General features: G+C 39.9%; 2 protein-coding genes across 2 annotated transcripts in view; one reads left to right on the top strand and one right to left on the bottom strand.

The window, feature by feature from the left end:
* The window catches only part of LOC115895680 (translation initiation factor IF-2, mitochondrial-like), a 35,189-nt gene extending 16,162 nt beyond the window's left edge, over positions 1-19,027 (top strand). Inside the window, exons 3-8 of the mRNA XM_030926335.1 lie at positions 674-798; positions 1,942-2,216; positions 2,563-2,703; positions 5,496-5,660; positions 8,361-8,464; positions 19,013-19,027. Coding sequence (XP_030782195.1) covers positions 674-798; positions 1,942-2,216; positions 2,563-2,703; positions 5,496-5,660; positions 8,361-8,464; positions 19,013-19,027 — 825 coding nt within the window. The remainder of the gene's footprint in view (positions 1-673; positions 799-1,941; positions 2,217-2,562; positions 2,704-5,495; positions 5,661-8,360; positions 8,465-19,012) is intronic.
* A 961-nt stretch (positions 19,028-19,988) lies between these two features.
* LOC115895657 (lithostathine-1-alpha-like) lies at positions 19,989-22,571 on the bottom strand. The gene is made up of 5 exons (XM_030926311.1): positions 22,497-22,571; positions 21,749-21,867; positions 21,315-21,452; positions 20,479-20,590; positions 19,989-20,097 (listed from the first exon to the last, which is right to left on the bottom strand). The coding sequence occupies exons 1-5, from the start codon at positions 22,558-22,560 to the stop codon at positions 20,030-20,032; spliced, it is 501 nt and encodes a 166-aa protein (XP_030782171.1). The 5' UTR covers positions 22,561-22,571; the 3' UTR covers positions 19,989-20,029.
* Positions 22,572-23,525: the final 954 nt, after the last annotated feature.

Raw genomic sequence — 23,525 nt, 5'->3', positions numbered from 1 at the left:
AAAGAATCACCCACTCCAGCTTCTTCATTTTATGGTTGAGGTAAGGAGATCCAGGGAGGTGAGGTGATTTTTTTTTTTAAAGGGTGCACAGCTGGGTGGTTATAAAGCACAGCTTAGAGCCTGGATCTCTAGTTAGTGCTTTTTCTTCTCATTTATTTATTTTCTCATCATTTATTTAATAAGAGTAAGTAATGCTTGATTTACTTTATAGGATTCTTGAGTTGATCAAATGAAATAATAGACTTGAAATCTCGTTCAGTTGGGTAGAACTTAAAAAAAGAAAGCAAGAGGAAGGAAACACAATTGTAGGGACAGACAGAGGAGAAAGAAAAGAATGAAGCATTGCATGTGTTTATGAAAGGGATAGTAACAAGTACCACCAGTGGCCATACTTTAAAAAAAAAATAGCCACTTATTCCTTGCAAGATCTGTCCATGGCTCAGGTTTTCTTGCTGATCCCTCCCTCTCTTCCATTCTTCCCATTCTCTTTTTTCTTAGTTTCTTTTCCCCTCCCTCCCTTCCTTTCTTTGTTAAATTGAGTAATCATGCTTTTAATGATTAAAGAGAAAGGTATAATATATCTTGCAAGGATTATGTGACTTTCTGTCCTTGGTATTTATATTTACTGATAATATTTATTAATGTGTATTAACAACCTTTGTTATTGTTAAAGGGCAATAATCTGATGGCTTTGCCAGAAGCAACAATTGCTCTTGCAGAAATGTTAGAATTGAAAGCAGATCCCAATGGTCCAGTGGAAGGAACAGTAATGGAGTCTTTCACAGACAAAGGAAAAGGGTAGGACTCTTAAACTGCTTGCCTTTTTAATTTGTTCTGTGGTTTTTGTGACTTGATTATATGATGATATATTATTTTTGTTGCATGTTATTGTTAGTTCATGAACAATATTTTCAAAGCATTTGTTTTAAAAAGTATGTTATTGTTTGTACTGACACAAGAACACAAGAATGCAGTTATTATCAGTAGACCATAGCAACTATCCATATACATCTGGTAGTCATATTTAGATGACATAAGTAGTTCAATTTGTTTTATTTTTTTTCCCCCACTGACTCGACTGAATTGGTAAAGTCTTACAGATAACATAAATTAGAATAAAATACCAATAGTTGCATTTTAGGGTTTGTAAATTCTTTATACCTTACCCATTAATATAATACGCAGAAAGATCTTTGAAGTGGTGTGCTTGAATTTTCCTCCGTATCAGCAAGAGAGATTTTCTCATTGCTTTACACTCTCTAACAACTGTGAGTAATCCCTTAGCTGATGGAGACTGGGATAGAAAGTGGTTTAAGATTCTGTCAGAACACTTTGCTCCCTGTTTCTTCTCTTAGCATAACCTTGTAAGAAATTATTTTTTTAAAATTGTGGTAAGAAACACCTAACATCCCATTTATTATGTTAACCATATTTAAATATACAGTTCAGTATTGTTGTTTATTCACGTTGTTGTGCAACAGATCTGTTGAATTATTTTATCTTGTAAAACTGAAAGTCTATACCTTTTAAAATTACCTTAGTCCTTCTCCCGAGCCCTTGGCAACAACCTTTCTGTTTTCTGTTTTTCTTTTATGTATTTATTTTTGAGACAGATTTTTGCTCTTGTTGCCCAGGCTGGAGTGAAGTGGCCGTGATCTCAGCTCACTGCAACCTCCGCTCCCTGGGTTCAAGCAATTCTCCTGCCTCAGCCTCCCAAGTAGCTGGGATTTACAGGCACCCGCCACCACGCCTGGCTAATTTTTGTATTTTTGGTAGAGACAGGGTTTTTGCCATGTTGGCCAGGCCAGTCTCGAACTCCTGACCTCGGGTGATTCACCCGCCTTGGCCTCCCAAAGTGCTGGGATTACAGGTGTGAGCCACCGCGCCTGGCCATACATAAAGGCTTTAAACTAGCAGTTATTGTTGTCTACTTCATTAAATAACGCGTTTTTCCCCTATAAAGCCAAGGGCACGTGAAGTTGTTGACTGGAGGAAGTATGAACAAGAACAGGAGAAAGGTAAAGAGGATCTGAAAATAATAGAAGAAAAGCGAAAGGAACACCAGGAAGCATATCAGAAAGCCCGTGAGAAGTATAGCAATGTGCAGTGGAAGAAGAGGTCATATCTACAGTATTTAGAAAGAAAAGAACAAACATCCTTAAAACCAAAAGAGAAAATGGAAAGAGATTCAAATGTACTTCCTGTGATTATTAAAGGTATCTTTTTAAAGATTTTACATTACATTGTTTGAATATATATATATATATATATATATATTTTTTTAACTATTCTCATAGTTTGATCCTTTACATTTACATGAAAATTATTTCAATATTTTAGGAGAGATTTTCTTAGTCAACGTATTTCTTGCTGATTTTGTTGTAAATGAACCTTTGGCTCATAATATGCTATTAAGTCAGTAGATATATGTAATGCTAAGCCTACATAAAAGTGGATTTAGTGGTAAATGACATTCCTATCATGGCTTTAAATAGATTATTGTCATTTTTATGTCTGCTGACCTCTAACTCTTCAACAATTATAAACTTTTTCTGTATTTAGGTGATGTTGATGGTTCTGTTGAGGCCATTTTGAACATTATAGATACCTACGATGCTTCACACGAGTGTGAACTAGAATTAGTACATTCTGGAGTGGGTGATATAAGTGCAAATGATGTTAACCTTGCTGAAACATTTAATGGTAAGGATTCCATTTTTTCTTGTTAATCTGTGTTCCCCAAATAACACTGAACCATCTGCTTCTGTCTTTTGTTGCTTGGCTTGTCACACCTGACATTTATTCCCATCAGCATCACCCTTCCTGCTATAGTCCAGTCCCAGCTAGCAATTTAAACTGAATGGGATGTGCAGTATTGTGGCCATAGCTCCATTTGTTGTGGTTGTACTGCAATTTTGGGGAACTATTTCAAGACCTAGTCACGTTTTATCTTTTTTTTCAAAGCACCATTACTGCCCCCTCTCCCTACTCCTCCTAGTTCTTTACTATCCCAAGGTTGATTCTCATATCTTTCATTAGACTTCTGAATGTTCCTAGCACTGTAATTACCCTATTCAGTCTTTCCTTCATCTTTTACTTTTGGCTTCCTATCTTTGGTAATTGATAACTTTATATGTCATATCTTTTTAGAGCAAAAGGTCTTTTTAGCTTTATAAGCCTAGAAGGCATGGAACTGTCTTTGTTAGTTGAATTTATGATACACAAAAAAGGGGACTCATGACTGTTAAATAAGTGGAACACCTAGTAAAGCAAAAACATTGTTGAGTTATTAGGAATCATTTAGGAAAGAGATTGCTTTGAAACCTGACTTGATTAGAGTTAGATGTCACCTCTACTGAAAAGGATAGAGGTAACATCTAACTGATTGATTAAACGTATTTCATAGGCACTGACTGGCTTAGTACTGTGCTGTAATATAGACAGTGTATTGAATGATATTGAAATGACTTTTTTTTGGAGACAGAGCCTCACTCTGTCGCCCAGGCTGACATGTGGCATCGTCTCGGCTCACTGCAACCTCTGCCTCCCTCGTTCAAGGGATTCTCCTGCCACAGCCCCCACCGAGTAGCTGGGATTACAGGCGTGCACCACCATACCTGGCTAATTTTGTATTTTTAGTAGAGGCAGGGTTTCACCATGTTGGCCAGGCTGGTCTTGAACTCCTGACCTAGGTGGTCCACCTGCCTTGGCCTCCCAAAGTGCTGGAATTATAGGCATGAGCCATTGTGCCCAGCCAATTGAATAACTTCTTTTTCTTGAGACAGAGTTTTGCTTTTGTCAACCAGGCTGGAATGCAGTGGTGCAATCTTGCCTCACTGCCACCTCTGCCTCCTTGGTTCAAGTGATTCTCCTGCCCCAGTCTCCCGAGTAGCTGGGATTATAGGCACCCACCACCACACCTGTCTAATTCTTATATTTTTAGTAAAGATGAGGTTTCATCATGTTGGCCAGTTTCGTCTCAAACTCCTGACCTCAGGTGATCCGCCCACCTCGGCCTCCCAAAGTCCTGGGATTATAGGCTTGAGCCACTGCACCCGGCCAGAATGACTTCTTAATGATAGGAGTTTCAAGGTGATTGTGTTTTTCTCCAGATTAAACTGTTTGGGTTAATTTTTTTTTTTTTCATTCATTTTGTGTAAGACAAGAGTGTTTTGCTTTTTTTTTTTTTTTTACTTTTTGGGTTAATTTTTTTTGAGATAAAGTCTCGCTGTCGCCCATGCTGGAGTGCATTGGTGCAATCTGGGCTCACCGTACCCACTGCCTCCTGGGTTTAAGAGATTCTCCTGCCTTAGTCTCCTGAGTAGCTGCGATTACAGGCGTCTGCCACCATGCCTGGCTAATTTTTGTATTTTTAGTAGAGACGGGGTTTCACCATGTTGGTCAGGCAGGTCTCAAACTCCCAACCTCCGGTGATCCACCCGCCTCGGCCTCCCAAAGTGCTGGGATTACAGGCGTGAGCCACCGTGCCCGTCCAGGTTAATTTTTTTCATTCATCTTTTTAAAGAGTTTTTTGCTTTCTTTTTCTCCCAAAGTATTTACAGTTAAATACATTATTTGTTTTTTGGTGCAATGGTCAGCTCTATGAAACTTGCTTCTTAAAAATAACTCTTGACGCTTACCAATTAAGTCACTATTTTTCCCTCCACCCCTTTAAGTCACTATTTTTGGGTATCTTTTGGCCATCTGAATACCTAAGTGCAAACCACAAAAATTGTAGACAATAAGATTATAATTTAATAATGTAATGTTATTAAAATGAAGCAATAATATTTTAGCCCTGGTCATTTTTTGTGTTTTTATTTCTCTTGTATAAAAACCAAATTGTGTTTAGCATACTGCTTTACACGTTATAGGCACTTAATGGTCCTTAAATGAATGGATTTGAAATTATAAAGAAATTTTGTTAACAAGCCACAATACAATTTATTCCTATTCTTTCAATTGGAATATTTACTAGTTTTGGTGAGAAAAAAATCATAGACCTTCTAACCTCCTCTAACTGCTTTTTTTTTTTTTTTTTTGAGACGGAGTTTTGCTCTATTTGCCGAGGCTGGAGTGCAATGGCACGATCTCAGCTCACTGCAACCTCTGCCTCCCGGGTTCAAGCGATTCTCCTGCCTCAGCCCCCCGAGTAGCTGGAATTACAGTTGCCCACCACCACGCCCGGCTAATTTTGTATTTTTAGTAGAGACGGGTCGGCCTCCCTAAGTGCTGGGAAATTTTGTATTTTTAGTAGAGACGGGGTTTCACCATGTTGGCCAGGCTGGTGTCGAACTCCTGACTTCAGGTGATCCACTTGCCTGAGCTTCCCAAAGTGATAGGATTACAGGTGTGAGCCACGGCAACCGGCCTCTTATTTGCTATTTTAATTTAGAAAATAAAACAATTTAGATTCAAGTTTCTGCTTGAAAGACAAATAAATGATTATAATGTAATCTTTGTGCTACTTCATTGATCATATTTCTGTTTGCTAGGTGTTATATATGGGTTTAATGTGAATGTAGGCAAAGTTATCCAACAGTCAGCTGCAAAAAAAGGTGTAAAAATTAAACTTCACAAAATAATTTACCGTCTTGTTGAAGATTTGCAAGAGGAACTGAGCAGCAGATTACCCTGTGCTGTGGAAGAGCACCCAGTAGGTGAGTGATCACTGAATGTTACTTTTAAAAATTGGTATATTAGGTACTATAAATAGCACTTCAGAGCTTAGAGGAAATGTTTTCAATGTTGAAAGATACATCCTGTGTTCTAGAAGAAAAAGACTACCATGAGAATTCATTGTAACTTCTTATGTAAACACCTGCCCTGTGTAACACATTGTGCCTATGCCTTGAGGATACGAAAGCAAATAAGGAATTAAGAACTTGCCCTACAGTTTAGATATGAACAAATAATTATAATACAAATTATACTACTATTGAATGCGTAAAGATTATTAACAGTGTCATGGAAAGAGCTGTTGACTTTGTTGTAGGGCTGGCAGAGAAGTCTACTATAAGAAGAAAATTTACATTGAAATATTAAATATTTAAAAATACTGTTTCTAGCATGTATCAGCCAGAGTAGACTGAGTTTATTTAAAATTGATTAAATCACCTCATCTGTTTTTTTTCCCTCCCCACGTAGATTTGTTTTTTTGGTTAACTTTTAATTTTGATAATAGGTTTAAATTTCCAGGTAAATTGCAAGAGAAATACAAGGAACTCCTATTTATCTTTTACCTAATTCACCAATTGTTTACATTTTGTCCTATTTGCCTCATTTTTGTCCTGCTCCATACACACGGATTTTTTTTCCCTGGACCATTTGAAAATGTTTGAGATAAATAGTGCCTATTTGCCTCTAAATATGTACATCTGCTAAGCAAAAGATACTATCTTATAAAACCATATAACTAATCAAACTCAGGAAACTTAACGTTTATTTATACAATGCAGTTATCTAATACACAGTCCATATTCACATTTTGTCCATTGTCCCAACAATGTACTTTTTTCCCCAGTCCGGGATCATGGATTATAATATATCCATGTTGTCATCTCTCTGGCTCCATTTAATCTGGAACAGTTCTTCAATTTTTGTCTTTTTTGACCTTGACATATTTGAAGCATATTGGCCAGCTGTTTTGTAGAATGTACCCTGATTTGGATTTGTCCAGTGTTTCCCCATGATGAGATTTGATTTTGCATTTTTAATCTACATAACAGATTTATTATTTTAGGTTTTCCTGACCTGCTGAACTTGATTGTACAGAGATTTTTATGTTCTTGTGCTAAGAGCAATTTGGAACACTAAGTCATGAGGGTTTCTAGGATTAAGCAAACACACCAGTCAGGTAACACTAACACCACCAATAAAATAGCTCCCTAGAAAACTGGTTCATTATAGTGCGTGTTACTTCATTATTGGAATTTGTATTAATTTTTAGTCAGTAAAAAAAACAGACTCAGCCAGGCGTAGTGGCTCATGCCTATAATCCCAGCACTTTGGGAGGTCGAGGCGTGCTGATCACCTGCGGTTGGGAGTTCAAGACCAGTCTGCCCGACATGGTGAAACCCCGTCTTTATCTGGGACTACAGGAGCCCGCCACCTCGCCCGGCTAGTTTTTGTATTTTTAGTAGAGACGGGGTTTCACTGTGTTAGCCAGGATGGTCTCGATCTCCTGACCTTGTGATCCGCCCGTCTCGGCCTCCCAAAGTGCTGGGATTACAGGCTTGAGCCACCGCGCCCGGCCCCCGTCTTTATTAAAAATACAAAATTAGCCAGGTGTGGTGGTGCATGCTTGTAATCCGAGCTACTTGGGAGGCTGAGGCAGGAGAATCACTTGAACCCAGGAGGCAGAGGTTGCGGTGAGCCGAGATTGCACCGTTGCACTCCAGTCTGGGCAATAAGAGCGAAACTCCATTTCAAAAAAAAAAAAAAAAAAAAAGACTCAGAATTAATACTTCTAAGTAGATATAAATTACCTGTGGCAAAATGAAAAATAATGAGACCAGGTGCAGTGGCTCACGCATGTCATCCCAGGACTTTGGGAGGCTGAGGTAGGAGCATCACGTGAGGCCAAGAATTCAAGACCAGCCTCCACCAAAAAAAGGTAAAAATAAAATAATTAGTTGGATATGGTGGCATGCACCTGTAGTCTTAGCTGTCCAGGAGAATTGCTTGAGCCCAGGAGCTTGAGGTTACAGTGAGCTATGATCATGGCACTGCATTCCAGCCTGGGTGACCCATCTGTAAAAATTTTTTTAAAATGATAAAAGAGAAATAAAGTAATGACAGATGATCTACTCTTGAAAATATATTGAAGGAAAGCTTAAAACAAGGTTTTCATGGAGCAGACAAGAATAGGCAAAGATGGCTGGGTGCAGTGGCTCACGCCGGTAATTTCAGCACTTTGAGAGTCCGAGGCGGGTGGATCACTTGAGGTCAGGAGTTTGAGACCAACCTGACCAACATGGTAAAACCCCGTCTCTACCAAAAATATAAAAATCGGCTGGATGTGGTTGTGGGCGCCTGTAATTCCACAGGAATTGGGAGGCTGAGGCAGGAGAAACACTTGAACCCTGGAGGTGGAGGTTGCAGTGAGCCAAAATCATGCCTGGATGACAGAGTGAAATTGTTTCAAAAAAAAAAAAAAAAAAAAAGCCAGAGATTTTCATGCATTTTTATTCTTAATATTGGTCAGGAAAATAAAATAGGAGTTAAAGAAACCTAGACTTTTTTCTAGGCATGAATTTGGATTTTTGTCATACCTTTAATTCTTATACCACAGAATGTCAGAAATTGCATATTTCTCAGTCTTTAGTTTTCTGCACATTAATGTTCTCTTCTTCCTAAAGGTGAGGCATCTATACTAGCTACCTTCTCTATAACAGAAGGGAAGAAAAAAGTTCCTGTGGCTGGCTGCAGAGTCCAAAAGGGACAGTTAGAAAAACAAAAAAAGGTGGAGCAAGATGGCCGAATAGGAACAGCTCCAGTCTCCAACTCCCAGCACGAGCGACACAGAAGACCGGTGATTTCTGCATTTTGAACTGAGGTACTGGGGTCATCTCACTAGGGAGTGCCGGACAATCAGTGCTGGTCAGCTGCTGCAGCCTGACCAAGGAGAGCTGGAGCAGGGCGAGGCATCGCCTCACCTGGAAGTGCAAGGGGGAAGGGAATCCGTTTTCCTAGCCAGGGGAACTGAGACACACAACACCTGGAAAATCGGGTAACTCCCACCCCAATACGGTGCTTTAAGCAAACAGGCACACCAGGAGAATATATCCCACGCCTGGCCGGGAGGGTCCCACGCCCACGGAGCCTCCCTCACTGCTAACACAGCAGTCTGCGGCGATCTATCGGCAAGGCAGCAGCGAGGCTGGGGGAGGGGCGCCCGCCATTGCTGAGGCTTAAGTAGGTAAACAAAGCCTCTGGGAAGCTCGAATTGGGTGGAGCTCACAGCAGCTCAAGGAAGCCTGCCTGTCTCTGTAGACTCCACCTCTGGGGACAGCGCACAGCTGAAGACCAACAGGGGAAGCAGCGGGGGCCGGTGCAGACGCGAACGACTCTCTCTGACAGCTTTGGGGAGAGCTGTGGATCTCCCAAAGCGGAGGTTGAAATCTGAGAACGGACAGACTGCCTGCTCAGGTGGGTCCCTGACCCCTGAGTAGCCTAGCTGGGAGACATCCCCCACTAGGAGCAGTCTGACACCCCACACCTCACAGGGTGGAGTACACCCCTGAGAGGAAACTTCCAAAGGAAGAATCAGACAGGTACACTCGCTGTTCAGCAATATTCTATCTTCGGCAACCTCTGCTGCTGATACCCAGGCAAACAGGGTCTGGAGTGGACCTCAAGCAATTTCCAACAGACCAACAGACAGTCCTTCTGACTGTCAGAAGGAAAACTATCAAACAGGAAGGACACCTATACCAAAACCCCATCAGTACGTCACCATCATCAAAGACCAGAGACAGATAAAACCACAAAGATGGGGAAGAAGCAGGGCAGAAAAGCTGGAAATTCAAAAAATAGGAGCGCATCTCCCCCTGCAAAGGAGCGCAGCCCATCACCAGCAACGGATCAAAGCTGGTCAGAGAATGACTTCGACGAGAGGAGAGAAGAAGGCTTCAGTCCATCAAACTTATCAGAGCTAAAGGAGGAATTACGTACCCAGCGCAAAGAAACTAAAAATCTTGAAAAAAGAGTGGAAGAATTGACAGCTAGACTAATTAATGCAGAGAAGATCATAAACGAAATGACAGAGATGAAAACCATGACACGAGAAATACGTGACAAATGCACAAGCTTCAGTAACCGACTCGATCAACTGGAAGAAAGAGTATCAGCGATTGAAGATCAAATGAATGAAATGAAGCGAGAAGAGAAACCAAAAGAATAAAGAAGAAAAAGAAATGAACAAAGCCTGCAAGAAGTATGGGATTACGTAAAAAGACCAAATCTACGTCTGATTGGGGTGCCTGAAAGTGAGGGGGAAAATGGAACCAAGTTGGAAAACACTCTTCAGGATATCATCCAGGAGAACTTCCCCAACCTAGTAGGGCAGGCCAACATTCAAATTCAGGAAATACAGAGAACGCCACAAAGATACTCCTCCAGAAGAGCAACTCCAAGACACATAATTGCCAGATTCACCAAAGTTGAAATGAAGGAAAAAATCTTAAGGACAGCCAGAGAGAAAGGTCAGGTTACCCACAAAGGGAAGCCCATCAGACTGACAGCAGATCTCTCGGCAGAAACTCTACAATCCAGAGGAGAGTGGGGGCCAATATTCAACGTTCTTAAAGAAAAGAATTTTCAACCCAGAATTTCATATCCAGCCAAATTAAGTTTCATAAGTGAAGGAGAAATAAAATCCTTTACAGATAAGCAAATGCTTAGAGATTTTGTCACCACCAGGCCTGCCTTACAAGAGACCCTGAAGGAAGCCCTAAACATGGAAAGGAACAACCGGTACCAGCCATTGCAAAAACATGCCAAAATGTAAAGACCATCGAGGCTAGGAAGAAACTGCATCAACTAACGAGCAAAATAACCAGTTAATATCATAATGGCAGGATCAAGTTCACACATAACAATATTAACCTTAAATGTTAATGGACTAAATGCTCCAATTAAAAGACACAGACTGGCAAACTGGATAAAGAGTCAAGACCCATCAGTCTGCTGTATTCAGGAGACCCATCTCACATGCAGAGACATACATAGGCTCAAAATAAAGGGATGGAGGAAGATCTACCAAGCAAATGGAGAACAAAAAAAAGCAGGGGTTGCAATCCTAGTCTCTGATAAAACAGACTTTAAACCATCAAAGATCAAAAGAGACAAAGAAGGCCATTACATAATGGTAAAGGGATCAATTCAACAGGAAGAGCTAACTCTCCTAAATATATATGCACCCAATACAGGAGCACCCAGATTCATAAAGCAAGTCCTTAGAGACTTACAAAGAGACTTAGACTCCCATACAATAATAATGGGAGACTTCAACACTCCGCTGTCAACATTAGACAGATCAACGAGACAGAAAGTTAACAAGGATATCCAGGAATTGAACTCATCTCTGCACCAAGCGGACCTAATAGACATCTATAGAACTCTCCACCCCAAATCAACAGAATAAACATTCTTCTCAGCACCACATCGCACTTATTCCAAAATTGACCACATAATTGGAAGTAAAGCACTCCTCAGCAAATGTACAAGAACAGAAATTATAACAAACTGTCTCTCAGACCACAGTGCAATCAAACTAGAACTCAGGACTAAGAAACTCAATCAAAACTGCTCAACTACATGGAAACTGAACAACCTGCTTCTGAATGACTACTGGGTACATAACGAAATGAAAGCGGAAATAAAGATGTTCTTTGAAACCAATGAGAACCAAGATACAACATATCAGAATCTCTGGGACACATTTAAAGCAGTGTGTAGAGGGAAATTCATAGCACTAAATGCCCACAAGAGAAAGCAGGAAAGATCTAAAATTGACACTCTAACATCACAATTAAAAGAACTAGAGAGGCAACAGCAAACACATTCAAAAGCTAGCAGAAGGCAAGAAATAACTAAGATCAGAGCCGAACTGAAGGAGATAGAGACATAAAAAACCCTCCAAAAAATCAATGAATCCAGGAGTTGGTTTTTTGAAAAGATCGACAAAATTGACAGACCGCTGGCAAGGCTAATAAAGAAGAAAGGAGAGAGGAATCAAATAGACGCAATAAAAAATGATAAATGGGATATCACCACTGACCCCACAGAAATACAAACAACCATCAGAGAATACTATAAACGCCTCTACGCAAATTGACTAGAAAATCTAGAAGAAATGGATAATTTCCTGGACACTTACACTCTCCCAAGACTAAACCAGGAAGAAGTGGAATCCCTGAATAGACCAATAGCAGGCTCTGAAATTGAGGCAACAATTAATAGCCTACCCACCAAAAAAAGTCCAGGACCAGATGGATTCACAGCTGAATTCTACCAGAGGTACAAGGAGGAGCTGGTACCATTCCTTCTGAAACTATTCCAATCAATAGAAAACAAGGGAATCCTCCCTAACTCATTTTATGAGGCCAACATCATCCTGATACCAAAGCCTGGCAGAGACACAACAAAAAAAGAGAATTTTAGACCAATATCCCTGATGAATATCGATGCAAAAATCCTCAATACAATACTGGCAAACCGAATCCAGCAGCACATCAAAAAGCTTATCCACTATGATCAAGTGGGCTTCATCCCTGGGATGCAAGGCTCGTTCAACATTCGCAAATCAATAAACGTAATCCAGCATATAAACAGAACCAAAGACAAGAACCACATGATTATCTCAATAGATGCAGAAAAGGCTTTTGACAAAATTCAACAGCCCTTCATGCTAAAAACGCTCAATAAATTCGGTATTGATGGAACGTACCTCAAAATAATAAGAGCTATTTATGACAAACCCACAGCTAATATCATTCTGAATGGGCAAAAACTGGAAAAATTCCCTTTGAAAACTGGCACAAGACAGGGATGCCCTCTCTCACCACTCCTTCAACATAGTGTTGGAAGTTCTGGCTAGGGCAATCAGGCAAGAGAAAGAAATCAAGGGTATCCAATTAGGAAAAGAAGAAGTCAAATTGTCCCTGTTTGCAGATGACATGATTGTATATTTAGAAAACCCCATCGTCTCAGCCCAAAATCTCCTTAAGCTGATAAGCAACTTCAGCAAAGTCTCAGGATACAAAATTAATGTGCAAAAATCACAAGCATTCTTATACACCAGTAACAGACAAGCAGAGAGCCAAATCAGGAAGGAACTTCCATTCACAATTGCTTCAAAGAGAATAAAATACCTAGGAATCCAGCTTACAAGGGATGTAAAGGACCTCTTCAAGGAGAACTACAAACCACTGCTCAGTGAAATCAAAGAGGACACAAACAAATGGAAGAGCATACCATGCTCATGGATAGGAAAAATCAATATCGTGAAAATGGCCATACTGCCCAAGGTTATTTATAGATTCAATGCCATCCCCATCAAGCTACCAACGAGTTTCTTCACAGAATTGGAAAAAACTGCTTTAAAGTTCATATGGAACCAAAAAAGAGCCTGCATTGCCAAGACAATCCTAAGTCAAAAGAACAAAGCTGGAGGCATCACGCTACCTGATTTCAAACTATACTACAAGGCTACAGTAACCAAAACAGCATGGTGCTGGTACCAAAACAGAGATATAGACCAATGGAATAGAACAGAGTCCTCAGAAATAATACCACACATCTACAGCCATCTGATCTTTGACAAACCTGACAAAAACAAGAAATGGGGAAAGGATTCTCTATTTAATAAATGATGCTGGGAAAATTGGCTAGCCATAAGTAGAAAGCTGAAACTGGATCCTTTCCTTACTCCTTATACGAAAATTAATTCAAGATGGATTAGAGACTTAAATGTTAGACCTAATACCATAAAAACCCTAGAAGAAAACCTAGGTAATACCATTCAGGACATAGGCATGGGCAAGGACTTCATGTCTAAAACACCAAAAGCAACGGCAACAAAAGCCAAAATTGACAAATGGGATCTAATTAAACTAAAGAGCTTCTGCACAGCAAAAGAAACTACCATCAGAGTGAACAGGCAACCTACAGAATGGAGAAAATTTTTGCAATCTACTCATCTGACAAAGGGCTAATATCCAGAACCTACAAAGAACTCAATCAAATTTACAAGAAAAAAACAACAACCCCATCAAAAAGTGGGCAAAGGATATGAACAGACATTTCTCAAAAGAAGACATTCATACAGCCAACAGACACATGAAAAAATGCTCATCATCACTGGCCATCAGAGAAATACAAATCAAGACCACAATGAGATACCATCTCACACCAATTAGAATGGCAATCATTAAAAAGTCAGGAAACAACAGGTGCTGGAGAGGACGTGCAGAAATAGGGACACTTTTGCACTGTTGGTGGGATTGTAAACTAGTTCAACCATTATGGAAAACAGTATGGCGATCCCTCAAGGATCTAGAACTAGAAGTACCATATGACCCAGTCATCCCATTACTGGGTATATACCCAAAGGATTATAAATCATGCTGCTATAAAGACACATGCATACGTATGTTTATTGTGGCACCATTCACAAGAGCAACGACTTGGAATCAACCGAAATGTCCATCAGTGACAGACTGGATTAAGAAAATGTGGCACATACACACCATGGAATACTATGCAGCCATTAAAAAGGATGAGTTGGTGTCCTTTGTTGGGACATGGATGCAGCTGGAAACCATAATTCTCAGCAAACTATGCAAGAACAGAAAACCAAGCACCGCATGTTCTCACTCATAGGTGGGAACTGAACAATGAGATCACTTGGACTCGGAAAGGGGAAAATCACACACTGGGGCCTATCATAGGGAGAGGGGAGGGGGGAGGGATTGCAGTGGGAGTTATACCTGATGTAAATGACGAGTTGATGGGTGCTGACGAGTTGATGGGTGCAGCAGACCAACATGGCACAAGTATACATATGTAACAAACCTGCACGTTATACACATGTACCCTAGAACTTAAAGTATAATACTAATAATAATAATAAAAGAAATAAAAAAACTCAAGATATAAATGAAAAATTTACAAAAGAGGTAGATATTATAGAAAGCAACCAAACAAAAATTCTGGAACAGAATAACTCATTGAATTAAAAAACAAATTACCTGCAAAATTTTAATAATAGACTACTAGGTCAAGCAGAATTAAGAATTTCAGAACTTAAAGACAAGTCTTTTCAAATCAAGCCAAAATAAAGAAAAAGGAATATAAAAGAATGAGCAAAGCCTAGGTAATGTATGGGAGATCACAGAGTGATCAAATATTCAAAATGTTGATGTCTCAGAAGTTGAAGAGAGAATGAAAGAGTTGGAAAAGCAATATAATGATATAAAAGATTAAAACTTCCCAAGTCTAGCAAGATATTTAGACATCTAAATACAAGAAGCTCAGAGATCCCCAAATGGACACAGTTTATGGCACATTATAGTCAAACTGTCAAAAGACATAGACAAAGAATTCTGAAAAAAGCCAGATAAAAACACTTAGTCACTTATAAAGTCATCCTTTCTATACTAACAGTGGATGTCTTAGAAGAAATCTTTAGAGTCAGAAGAAAACAGGATGGCATATTCCAAGTGCTGAAAGGAAAAACAAAACAAAACAGGAAAAAGCTGCCTGCCAAGGATCCTATATTTAGCAAAGTTACCCTACATAAATGAAGGAGAAAGAATGCCTTTCTCACACAGACCAAAGGTAAAGGGATTCACATCACTATACCGGTCCTACAAGAAATGCTTTAGGGAGTCCTGTACCCATAAGTGAATGAACAACATCTACTCTCATGAAAACATAACAATATCAAAACCACTGAGAAGCAAACACACAAACAAGGAAGAGAAAAGACTCAAAAGTTATCACTACAGAAAGCCCCCAAACCACAATGATAAACAATGAAGAGGAAAAAAAGAAATAAAAGACGTACAAAACAATCAGAAATCAATTAACAAAATGAGAGGAATAAGTGTTCAAATATCAAGAAAAACTTTGAATGTAAATAGGTTATACTTTCCACTTATAAACCTGACTGAATGGATTTTTAGAAAAATAACTCCACTGTATCCTACCTTTAATAAATTCATCTCACCTGTAAAAATGCTGAAAGTAAAGAAATAGAAAATGATATTCCATGCAAATGGACACCGAAAGCAAGTAGGAATAGCTATACTTATATCAGGTGAAACAGACTTTAAATCTAAAATACTGAAAAGGCACAAAGATGTTAATTATAAAATGATAAAGGGATCAATTCAGCAAGAGAATATAATAATTCTAAACATAAATGCACCCAACAGGAAAGTACCAAAATACATAAAGCAAATAATATTAGATTTAAAGGGACAGAGAGAGATTCCAATGGAATAAAAGTCAGGGACTTCCATACCCCTATCCCACTCTCAGAATTAGATAGATCACTAGAAAGAAAATTTACAAAGAAACTTTGGATTTAAACTGCATGCTCAACCAAATGGACCTACCACACATACAAAACATTTGATCTAACAGAGAATACACACTCTCTCATAAACAAATGGAACATTCTTCACAATAGATCATATGTTAGGATATAAAACTAAGTTTTGATGATTGTTAAAAAATCAAAATCCTATCAAGTATTTTCTCAGACCGCAGTGAAATTCAACTAGAAGTCAATAACAAGAATTGAAAACTTTGCTTTGGAAACTGTACAAACACATGGGAATTAAAGAGCATGCTCCTGAATGGCCACAGAGTCGAGAAATAAATTAATAAGAAAATCAAAAAATATCTTGAAACAAGTGAAAACTAAAACACAACATACCAAAACCTATGGAATACAACAAAAACCATGCTAAAAGGGAAGTTTGTAGCAATAAATGCCTATATCAAACAAATAGAACAATTGTAAATGAACAATCTAATGATGCACCTTAAGGAACTAGAAAAATAAGAACAAATCAAACCCCAAATTAGCAGAAGAAAATATATAATAAAGATCAGAGCATAAATAAATAAAATGGTGACTACAAACATACAAGGAACCAAAAAAAAAAAAAAAAAAAAAACCCAAAAAGTTGTTTTTTTAAAAGGATAAAAATAAATAAAATATTTTCTCTCTTTTATTCTTGATTATTCTAAAGTAACCAAGAATATGAGAGAAAATACAAATAAACAAAATCAGAATGAAAACGACATTAAAACTGATACCACACAAGTTAAGAAAGATCACCAGGGACTGTTATGAACAAATATACACCAACAAACTGGAATATCTAAAGGAAGTAGACAAATTCCTATATACATACAACCTACCAAAATTGAATCAGGATGAATTGGAAAACCTGAATAAACCAGTGATGAGTAATAAAATTGAATCAGTAACAAATAGTTTCCCAACAAAGAAAAGTTCAGGAGCATTCCAAAAAATCGAAGAGGAGAGAATTCTCTCTGACTTGTTCTATGAGGCCAGCAGTGACGACTCCTCCAAGGACTGAGAAGTGACTGTTGCACACACCCGCAATGATATCATTTTGGACAAAGGTGTCAAGTACATACACTGGGTAAAAGGCAGTCTCTTCAATAAATGGTGCTGGGAAAATAGGATATCCATATTCAGAAGAATGAAACTAGACCCCTGTCTCTGGCCATATACAAAAATTAAAAGGATTGAAGACTTAAATATAAGACCTCAAACTATGAAACTACGACAAAAACGAATGAAAAGCAAACAAACATTGAGGAAAATCTACAGGACATAGGTCTGGGCAAAAATTTCTTGAGTTATATCCCACAAGCTCAGGCAACCAAAGAAAAATGGCAAAATGGGATCACATCAAGTTCAAAAGCTTTTGCACAGCAAAGGAAACAATTTACTTCAGGGTGGCAAGGTTCCCCAAGCCCTGGGCAGGTCCAGATGTGCTGTCCAGTAGCAGGGACAAGCATTAGAAACGTTAGAAGTTTACCTGATACTCTATTGTACTTTGGCTAAACTGGCACTCAAACCACAAAACAAGGTCTTTTCCATTCTTCTTTGCTCTTTCCAAAGGCAGAGGAGCCTCCCTGTGTAGCCACTGCCACCACAGGCCATGGGGAGTATTGCATTCTACCTAATGTTCCCTTAAGTCCCAAGGGCTGGCTCTTAAGTCAGTTGTGGTGAAATGTGCCTGGCCTGGGACTTACTCTTCAGGGAAGTGGGCTACTTTCTGACCCAGAGTAGGTTCAGACATGCTGTCCAAGAGTCAAATCCTGGAATCGAGGAACCTAACAGCTCACTCGGTGCTCTACCCTCCTGGGGCTGTGCTAGTACCTAAGATGCAAGATAAAGTCCACTTTACTTTTCCTTGTGTTCTTCTCAAGCAAAAGGAATTTCACCTGATAGCCACCATAGCCAGTAATGTGTTGAGTCTCCCGTGAAGCGAGCAATTCAGCACTAGGACTCGCCTATGAGCTGCAGTCCTTGTGGCCTAGACTGCCTTTCAACTTTTTTAGAGCACAGAGCACTTTAGCCTGCAGTGATGAGGTGTGCAGAAATTAAAGTTCCAACCACTGGGATTGGAAATTCCCCTCTGACTGGGGCTGCTTTAAATCCTCCATGTGTGGGAAGATTTCAGCAGAGTGTGAACCAAAAATAAAATTCTAAGCCCTCCAACCATCTGAATGGACTCCTCATCTAGGTAAGGGCATTCCAGGGCTAACCTGAGGGACTGGTTCAGGACATGATAGTGGGCAGCATTCAGACATGCCTCATGATACCCTATCTGTTTTGGAATTACTGATAGAATAGATTCTTTAAGTTTGATGTCAAACATTGACAGTCTGTTCTCTCTGAAGCCTGATGCCTGGAGGCTTCATTTGCATGCTAAAACTTTGTTTTCCACAACCTCTTTTCACCATAACCCAGACATTACTTTCTATTGATTCCAGGTCTTTAGATAATAACTTAACTCTTTCAACCAATTTCCAATCAGAAAAATTGTACATCTGCCTATGACTTGGAAGCACCATCTCCCTTACTTTACCCCCAGCTTCCAGTATTTGATTGATGTCTCGTGTCTCCCTAATATGTGTAAATTAAGCTGTACTCCAACCACCTTGGGCACATGTTCTCAGGATCTCCTGAGGGCTGTGTCACAGGCTGTTGGCCACTCATATTTGGCTCAGAATAAATCTCTTCAAATATTCTAAAGAGTTTGACTCTTTTCATCCACATGATTTTGGTCTGGTTTTCCTTTAGGCTCTCGTAGGACAGTGCTGAGTTCAATGCCTCACAATTGCTATACTTTCCCTCTGTCAGTGCTCAGCGATGCTCTCTGCACCACACTAGTGTTGCTGTGGATGGGTGAGGGCTGGCATCAGCCATTCAAGACTGTTTTTTCTGTCTTTTCAGTGCCTCTTTCAGTAATTCAGCCCTCCCAGAGGATGTGTCAGCTCTCTCAGAGGATGTGTCACCATTACCATTCAGTTATTCAGAGTTAAATCCAGGTACTAAGAGGGCTCATCTAACTTTTGGTTTATATGAAGGTGTTTTTTTCTGAATAGTTGTTAAATTGGTGTCCCTGCAGCAGGGGGACAATTGGCAGAGTCTTCTATTCTACCATCTTGCTCTGCCTCTCAGAAAAATTCCTACAAAATTAATCTGTGGAAGTCCTAAAACTCAGTATTTCAGAATTTAATGTATTTGGAGATAGGATCTTTAATGAGGGAATTAATATGCTTGTAGATTTTTATTTATCTAATTTATCATTTACTTATTTATTTATTGAAGTAGCACCATTTAACAAACCTTCCTGGTCTTCCAACCTCTAGTTATTCTACCACCAATGAAGTCCTCTCTCTATACCTGACAATTCTTCTTGAATTATCACTTCAGTCATGAAATCAACCTGCGTATTTGAGAATAGATGTGGACTCCTTAGACCCTAATTATGTAAATCCTTTCATGGTACCAAATATTCCAGCCATCTCTAGATTTACAATGCAGTTATTTCTTTAACACAAACTAGGTCCATGGTAACATGTAGGATATGGCTGAAATCTTTATCTTCTTAACTTGTCATAAGAAAGGCCATCACATGTTTGTAAGTGCAACAGGCATGATATGTAAATGAGGCTTTAAAAAATATCCAGGAAAAAGCAAGCTCTGAAATGTTGTAATCATTCCAACCCCAACCATTCAGACATAGACCGTGAAATGAACAAATGCAGAAGACAGCACAGTGGGGAAAACATGTTATTTTTATTATTTCAGGCCCTGGAGACTGGGGGTGGGTAAAGTACTGAAGGTCACCGATGCAAATTCAGTAGAGAAGAGAGGGTTTGAACTGAATTGGAGATGTGTTCCAGTTTAATTTTTGACTCTGTAGTAATTGCAGGATCACTTCTATACGTCCATTTCCCAGTGCCTCTAGTTTTTGAACTTGCAGACAAAGGAAAACTTTTCTTCACAAGACACATCCTTCCATCCCTTGAATCCTAAGACACAATGAGAAGAGTCAGAATAAGGGGTTTGAAAGGAGTGTGGCCCCTCTCTGAATCTAAAAGACTACAAATTGGGTGCAGTGTATACTGCTTGGGTGATGGGTGCACTAAAATCTCACAAATCACCACTAAAGAACTTACTCGTGTAACCAAACACCACCAGTTCCCCAGTAACCTATGGGAAAAAATCTGATTAAAAAATAAATGTATTAATTTCATCAATCAAAAAAAAAAAAAAAAAAAAGAAACAAGATAAAACACTTCACCATTTCCTGGATAAGGATCTCACCTCATCTCTACCTCAGTTCCTACATTCATCCCCAGAATTAAGCAGGAGGGAATGGTAAACAAATGGATGGATTCTCTGCCTTTTACCTGAGCTCGAAGTCAGGCTCACACAGTAGCCAGGATTGATACTGCTTGGGGATCCAATGACCCAGGATTTGTAGGAGACCAGGGACCCACTGCTCCAGTGCCAGCGGCGGTTCTAGATGGAGAAAGGCCAGAAGAGGGAAAGAGGTGACTTGGAAAGAGAAATACCTGGCCTGTGTGTACACTCAGTAACAGGCCAAACATAAGGTAAGAATAAACCTTATTTTTCCCATGAATAGAACATTTTTTCCTCTGCTTTTGCTTTAAGCTTCTCCTTTCCTGGAATGTCCAATTCTCTCCCACTCTCACACAAAATGACAAATGTTCTGAAGTTGGTACAAAATAAATAAATAAATAAAAGCTCATTATAGAATGTGATTTCTTATTTTTCTCTCCTGAGACCCATGACCCTCATATTCACCATGCCACCGGTTGCCCATTAGTTGTTGGTATATTGTTTAGTATAACACCAGGCTCCCAAATGCCATAAGTAGGTTGCCCTCCACTAGTATCTTTTTGTATATAGTCTACAAAAGGATATTGTTCAAGAAAGACAATAATAAAATGGGTAAGAGGTGGTATATAAAGATGCTTTCCTAGAAGTAGATAGAGTTTATGCATTAATGAATGCCCAGGACACTTAGAATATCCAGTTTCCACTCATCTCTCCTACTACCTACACTGAATCTCACTACCTCATACATCATAGGATCTCTAAAGAAGTCCCTTTTATTAAAAATAAGAAAGGATAAAAGCTGGTTCTAGACTTCCCAAAGCTTAGACTTCCCTCTTTCTTCTCAAAATTGATAATCAAGAGATAAAAGAGGCTGCAGACTGACCTTTTTGGGGTCATAGAGGCCAATCCAGACATTGCCATCATCAGTGCTAGTTTCCTTAATCAGTGAGGCCACAAAGGCACCCTCTGCCTCGGTGAACACAGACACCAGGTTGCCTGAATTCATATTCTGGCAGTAGAGCTATTGAAGAAGCAAATGGAACACTCAGTGGAGGAGGAAAGTGTGGGGGATATACTGAGCCTTGCCAGAGGATCTGTCAGTAAAAGGACAGCACAGAAATGTCCCTGATGATACTGTCACTGACCACCAGCATCTCTGTGCTGAATGATGGGATAAAGTAGATTGGAAAGTTTTGGGCTGATGATCAGATAGGGAGGGGACTAGTCTCATCTCATATCGGCCACTGAACACACTGGAGAGTGGCAGCTTCCCCTCCCTTCATGAGCCTCTCTTCCCACACTGCTCTCCTCACTCACATCTGCATCAACCCAGGTCTCAAGGTCTTCATTAAAGTAGTAGCAGTAGGAGCCATAGGCATTGGTGCCTTCTGGGCAGCTGATCCGGGCCTTGGGCGAGTCTGTCTGGACCTCTTGGCCTGGAAAAGAGAGACAATTAAGAAAGACCCTCAGAGCACGGCAAAGGCTGGATGGTGAGGTAGGAGCTTCTGAGGATTCTTTATAGGAATAGAAGGATGCTATAGGTCATGAAGTGATTGGTCACTACTGCCCTCCTGAATCTTACCTATAGTCTCTCAAGATGTCTTTGCTCAAGACAAGAGCACACAATGAATAGGCTCATGAAATGTGTCCCCATTGTCCCTTTTACATGTGGGGCTCAGGTTTTTCTGTCTCGAAGTACTCAGGCTTCTGCCTGTCTCAAGCTTGTCTGGTTTCTCTACACACAAATCTCCCCTCAGTTCACCATTCCACTAATGACTGTCTACATACAGACATCCCCAAAACCCCCATCATGAGTAGTGTTACTATGATAAACCAATGCCAACTGCAGTGCTCACTGATAAAGGGTCATTCTAAGTTCCATCTCTAACTCCCTAATGAGGTGAGGATGTTTTTGAATGGGATGAAATCAGCAATAAAGGTCACTGAACAACAGAAAATAACCCTTGATGTTGACTCTGCTTTTTCTCATGTGAGCCCATATGCATGAGGATGGAGTGAAGGCTTCATGGCTGGGGTTGTGGGAGGTCTGGGGGAAAAATCTCACCTTGGCTCAGAGACAGAAACATCAGGCAGGAGATCAGAATGAAGCATGAGTTGGGCTGAGCCATGCTGAGCAGCAGTGAATCTCGCTTAAGGGGTACATCAGTGATCTCTATAGAAGAACACAGGGAAGAGGGTTTGAGCAGTGAAGAGCAGAACATGATTAACTTCCTTACAACTTCCTCTCTCTGGTTTCCTGATGGCAGCAAGGCCATCTGAGATAATCACACCCTCAACATTTCTCTATACAGGTGGGGATTATACAGATCCTGTAATCCAGAAACACGTTTGTCTCGTGCTTAGGCTTCATTACTGTGGAGACCTTTTGGTTAGAAAATTATCCTGAATCTTCCCCAAGATGAAAGAGGAAGAACCCATGTTAGAGTTTCCCTCCTCCTGTAATGTCCACTTACCCGTTTGCTGGATCTGAAGTGGCTTGTTGGGCCAGGCACTGGTTGGAGGTGTATTACAAGGTCTGAGAATAGAGCTGCATAAATTAAGCAAGAGGCGGGGCAAGGAGTGAGGATCAGAGGGCCTACTTATGGCACTGAGACAGAGAGATTGTGGCATCCAAACCAGCTTCTTCCTGGCACTCACTGGGAATGACTACAAATGACATCAACTTACCACAAACAGATTGGCAAACTGTCCAAGTGCAAGTCAGGCTTTGCGTTTCCTCAGCAGCAACCAGGTGTCCAGTGCCTATGACCTTTAGCAGTTCTAGGAAGAGGAAAGGAGTAGATTTCCTTGTCCTTTCTGTAAATATGGAGTCCCTTCTTTTATATTAAGTATAGGTAGCGGTAGAGGAAGAGTTGGCTGAGTCCACATGATTAAGCACAATTTGCTGGTTGCATGGGTTGTTCCTCTATTTCTTTTCTTTTCTCCTTCCTTCCTTCCTTCCTTCCTTCCTTCCTTCCTTCCTTCCTTCCTTCCTTCCTTCCTTCCTTCCTTCCTTCCTTCCTTCCTTCCTTCTTCTTTCTTTCTTTCTTTCTTCTTTCTTTCTTTCTTTCTTTCTTTCTTTCTTTCTTTCTTT

The sequence above is a fragment of the Rhinopithecus roxellana genome, chromosome 22, assembly GCF_007565055.1.
Source record: "Rhinopithecus roxellana isolate Shanxi Qingling chromosome 22, ASM756505v1, whole genome shotgun sequence".
Lineage (NCBI taxonomy): Eukaryota > Metazoa > Chordata > Mammalia > Primates > Cercopithecidae > Rhinopithecus > Rhinopithecus roxellana.
Note: the sequence above shows the minus strand (reverse complement) of the source record. Positions and strands in the feature narration are given on the sequence as shown.

Excerpts from the sequence above, each read along its gene's own strand:
- LOC115895657 (XM_030926311.1), bottom strand. The coding sequence starts at position 22,560 with ATGGCTCAGCCCAACTCATGCTTCATTCTGATCTCCTGCCTGATGTTT. Across the intron at positions 21,868-22,496 it reads GTTTCTGTCTCTGAGCCAAG|GCCAAGAGGTCCAGACAGAC; the intron begins GTGAGATTTTTC and ends TCTCTTTTCCAG. Across the intron at positions 21,453-21,748 it reads AGACCTGGGTTGATGCAGAT|CTCTACTGCCAGAATATGAA; the intron begins GTGAGTGAGGAG and ends CTTCTTCAATAG.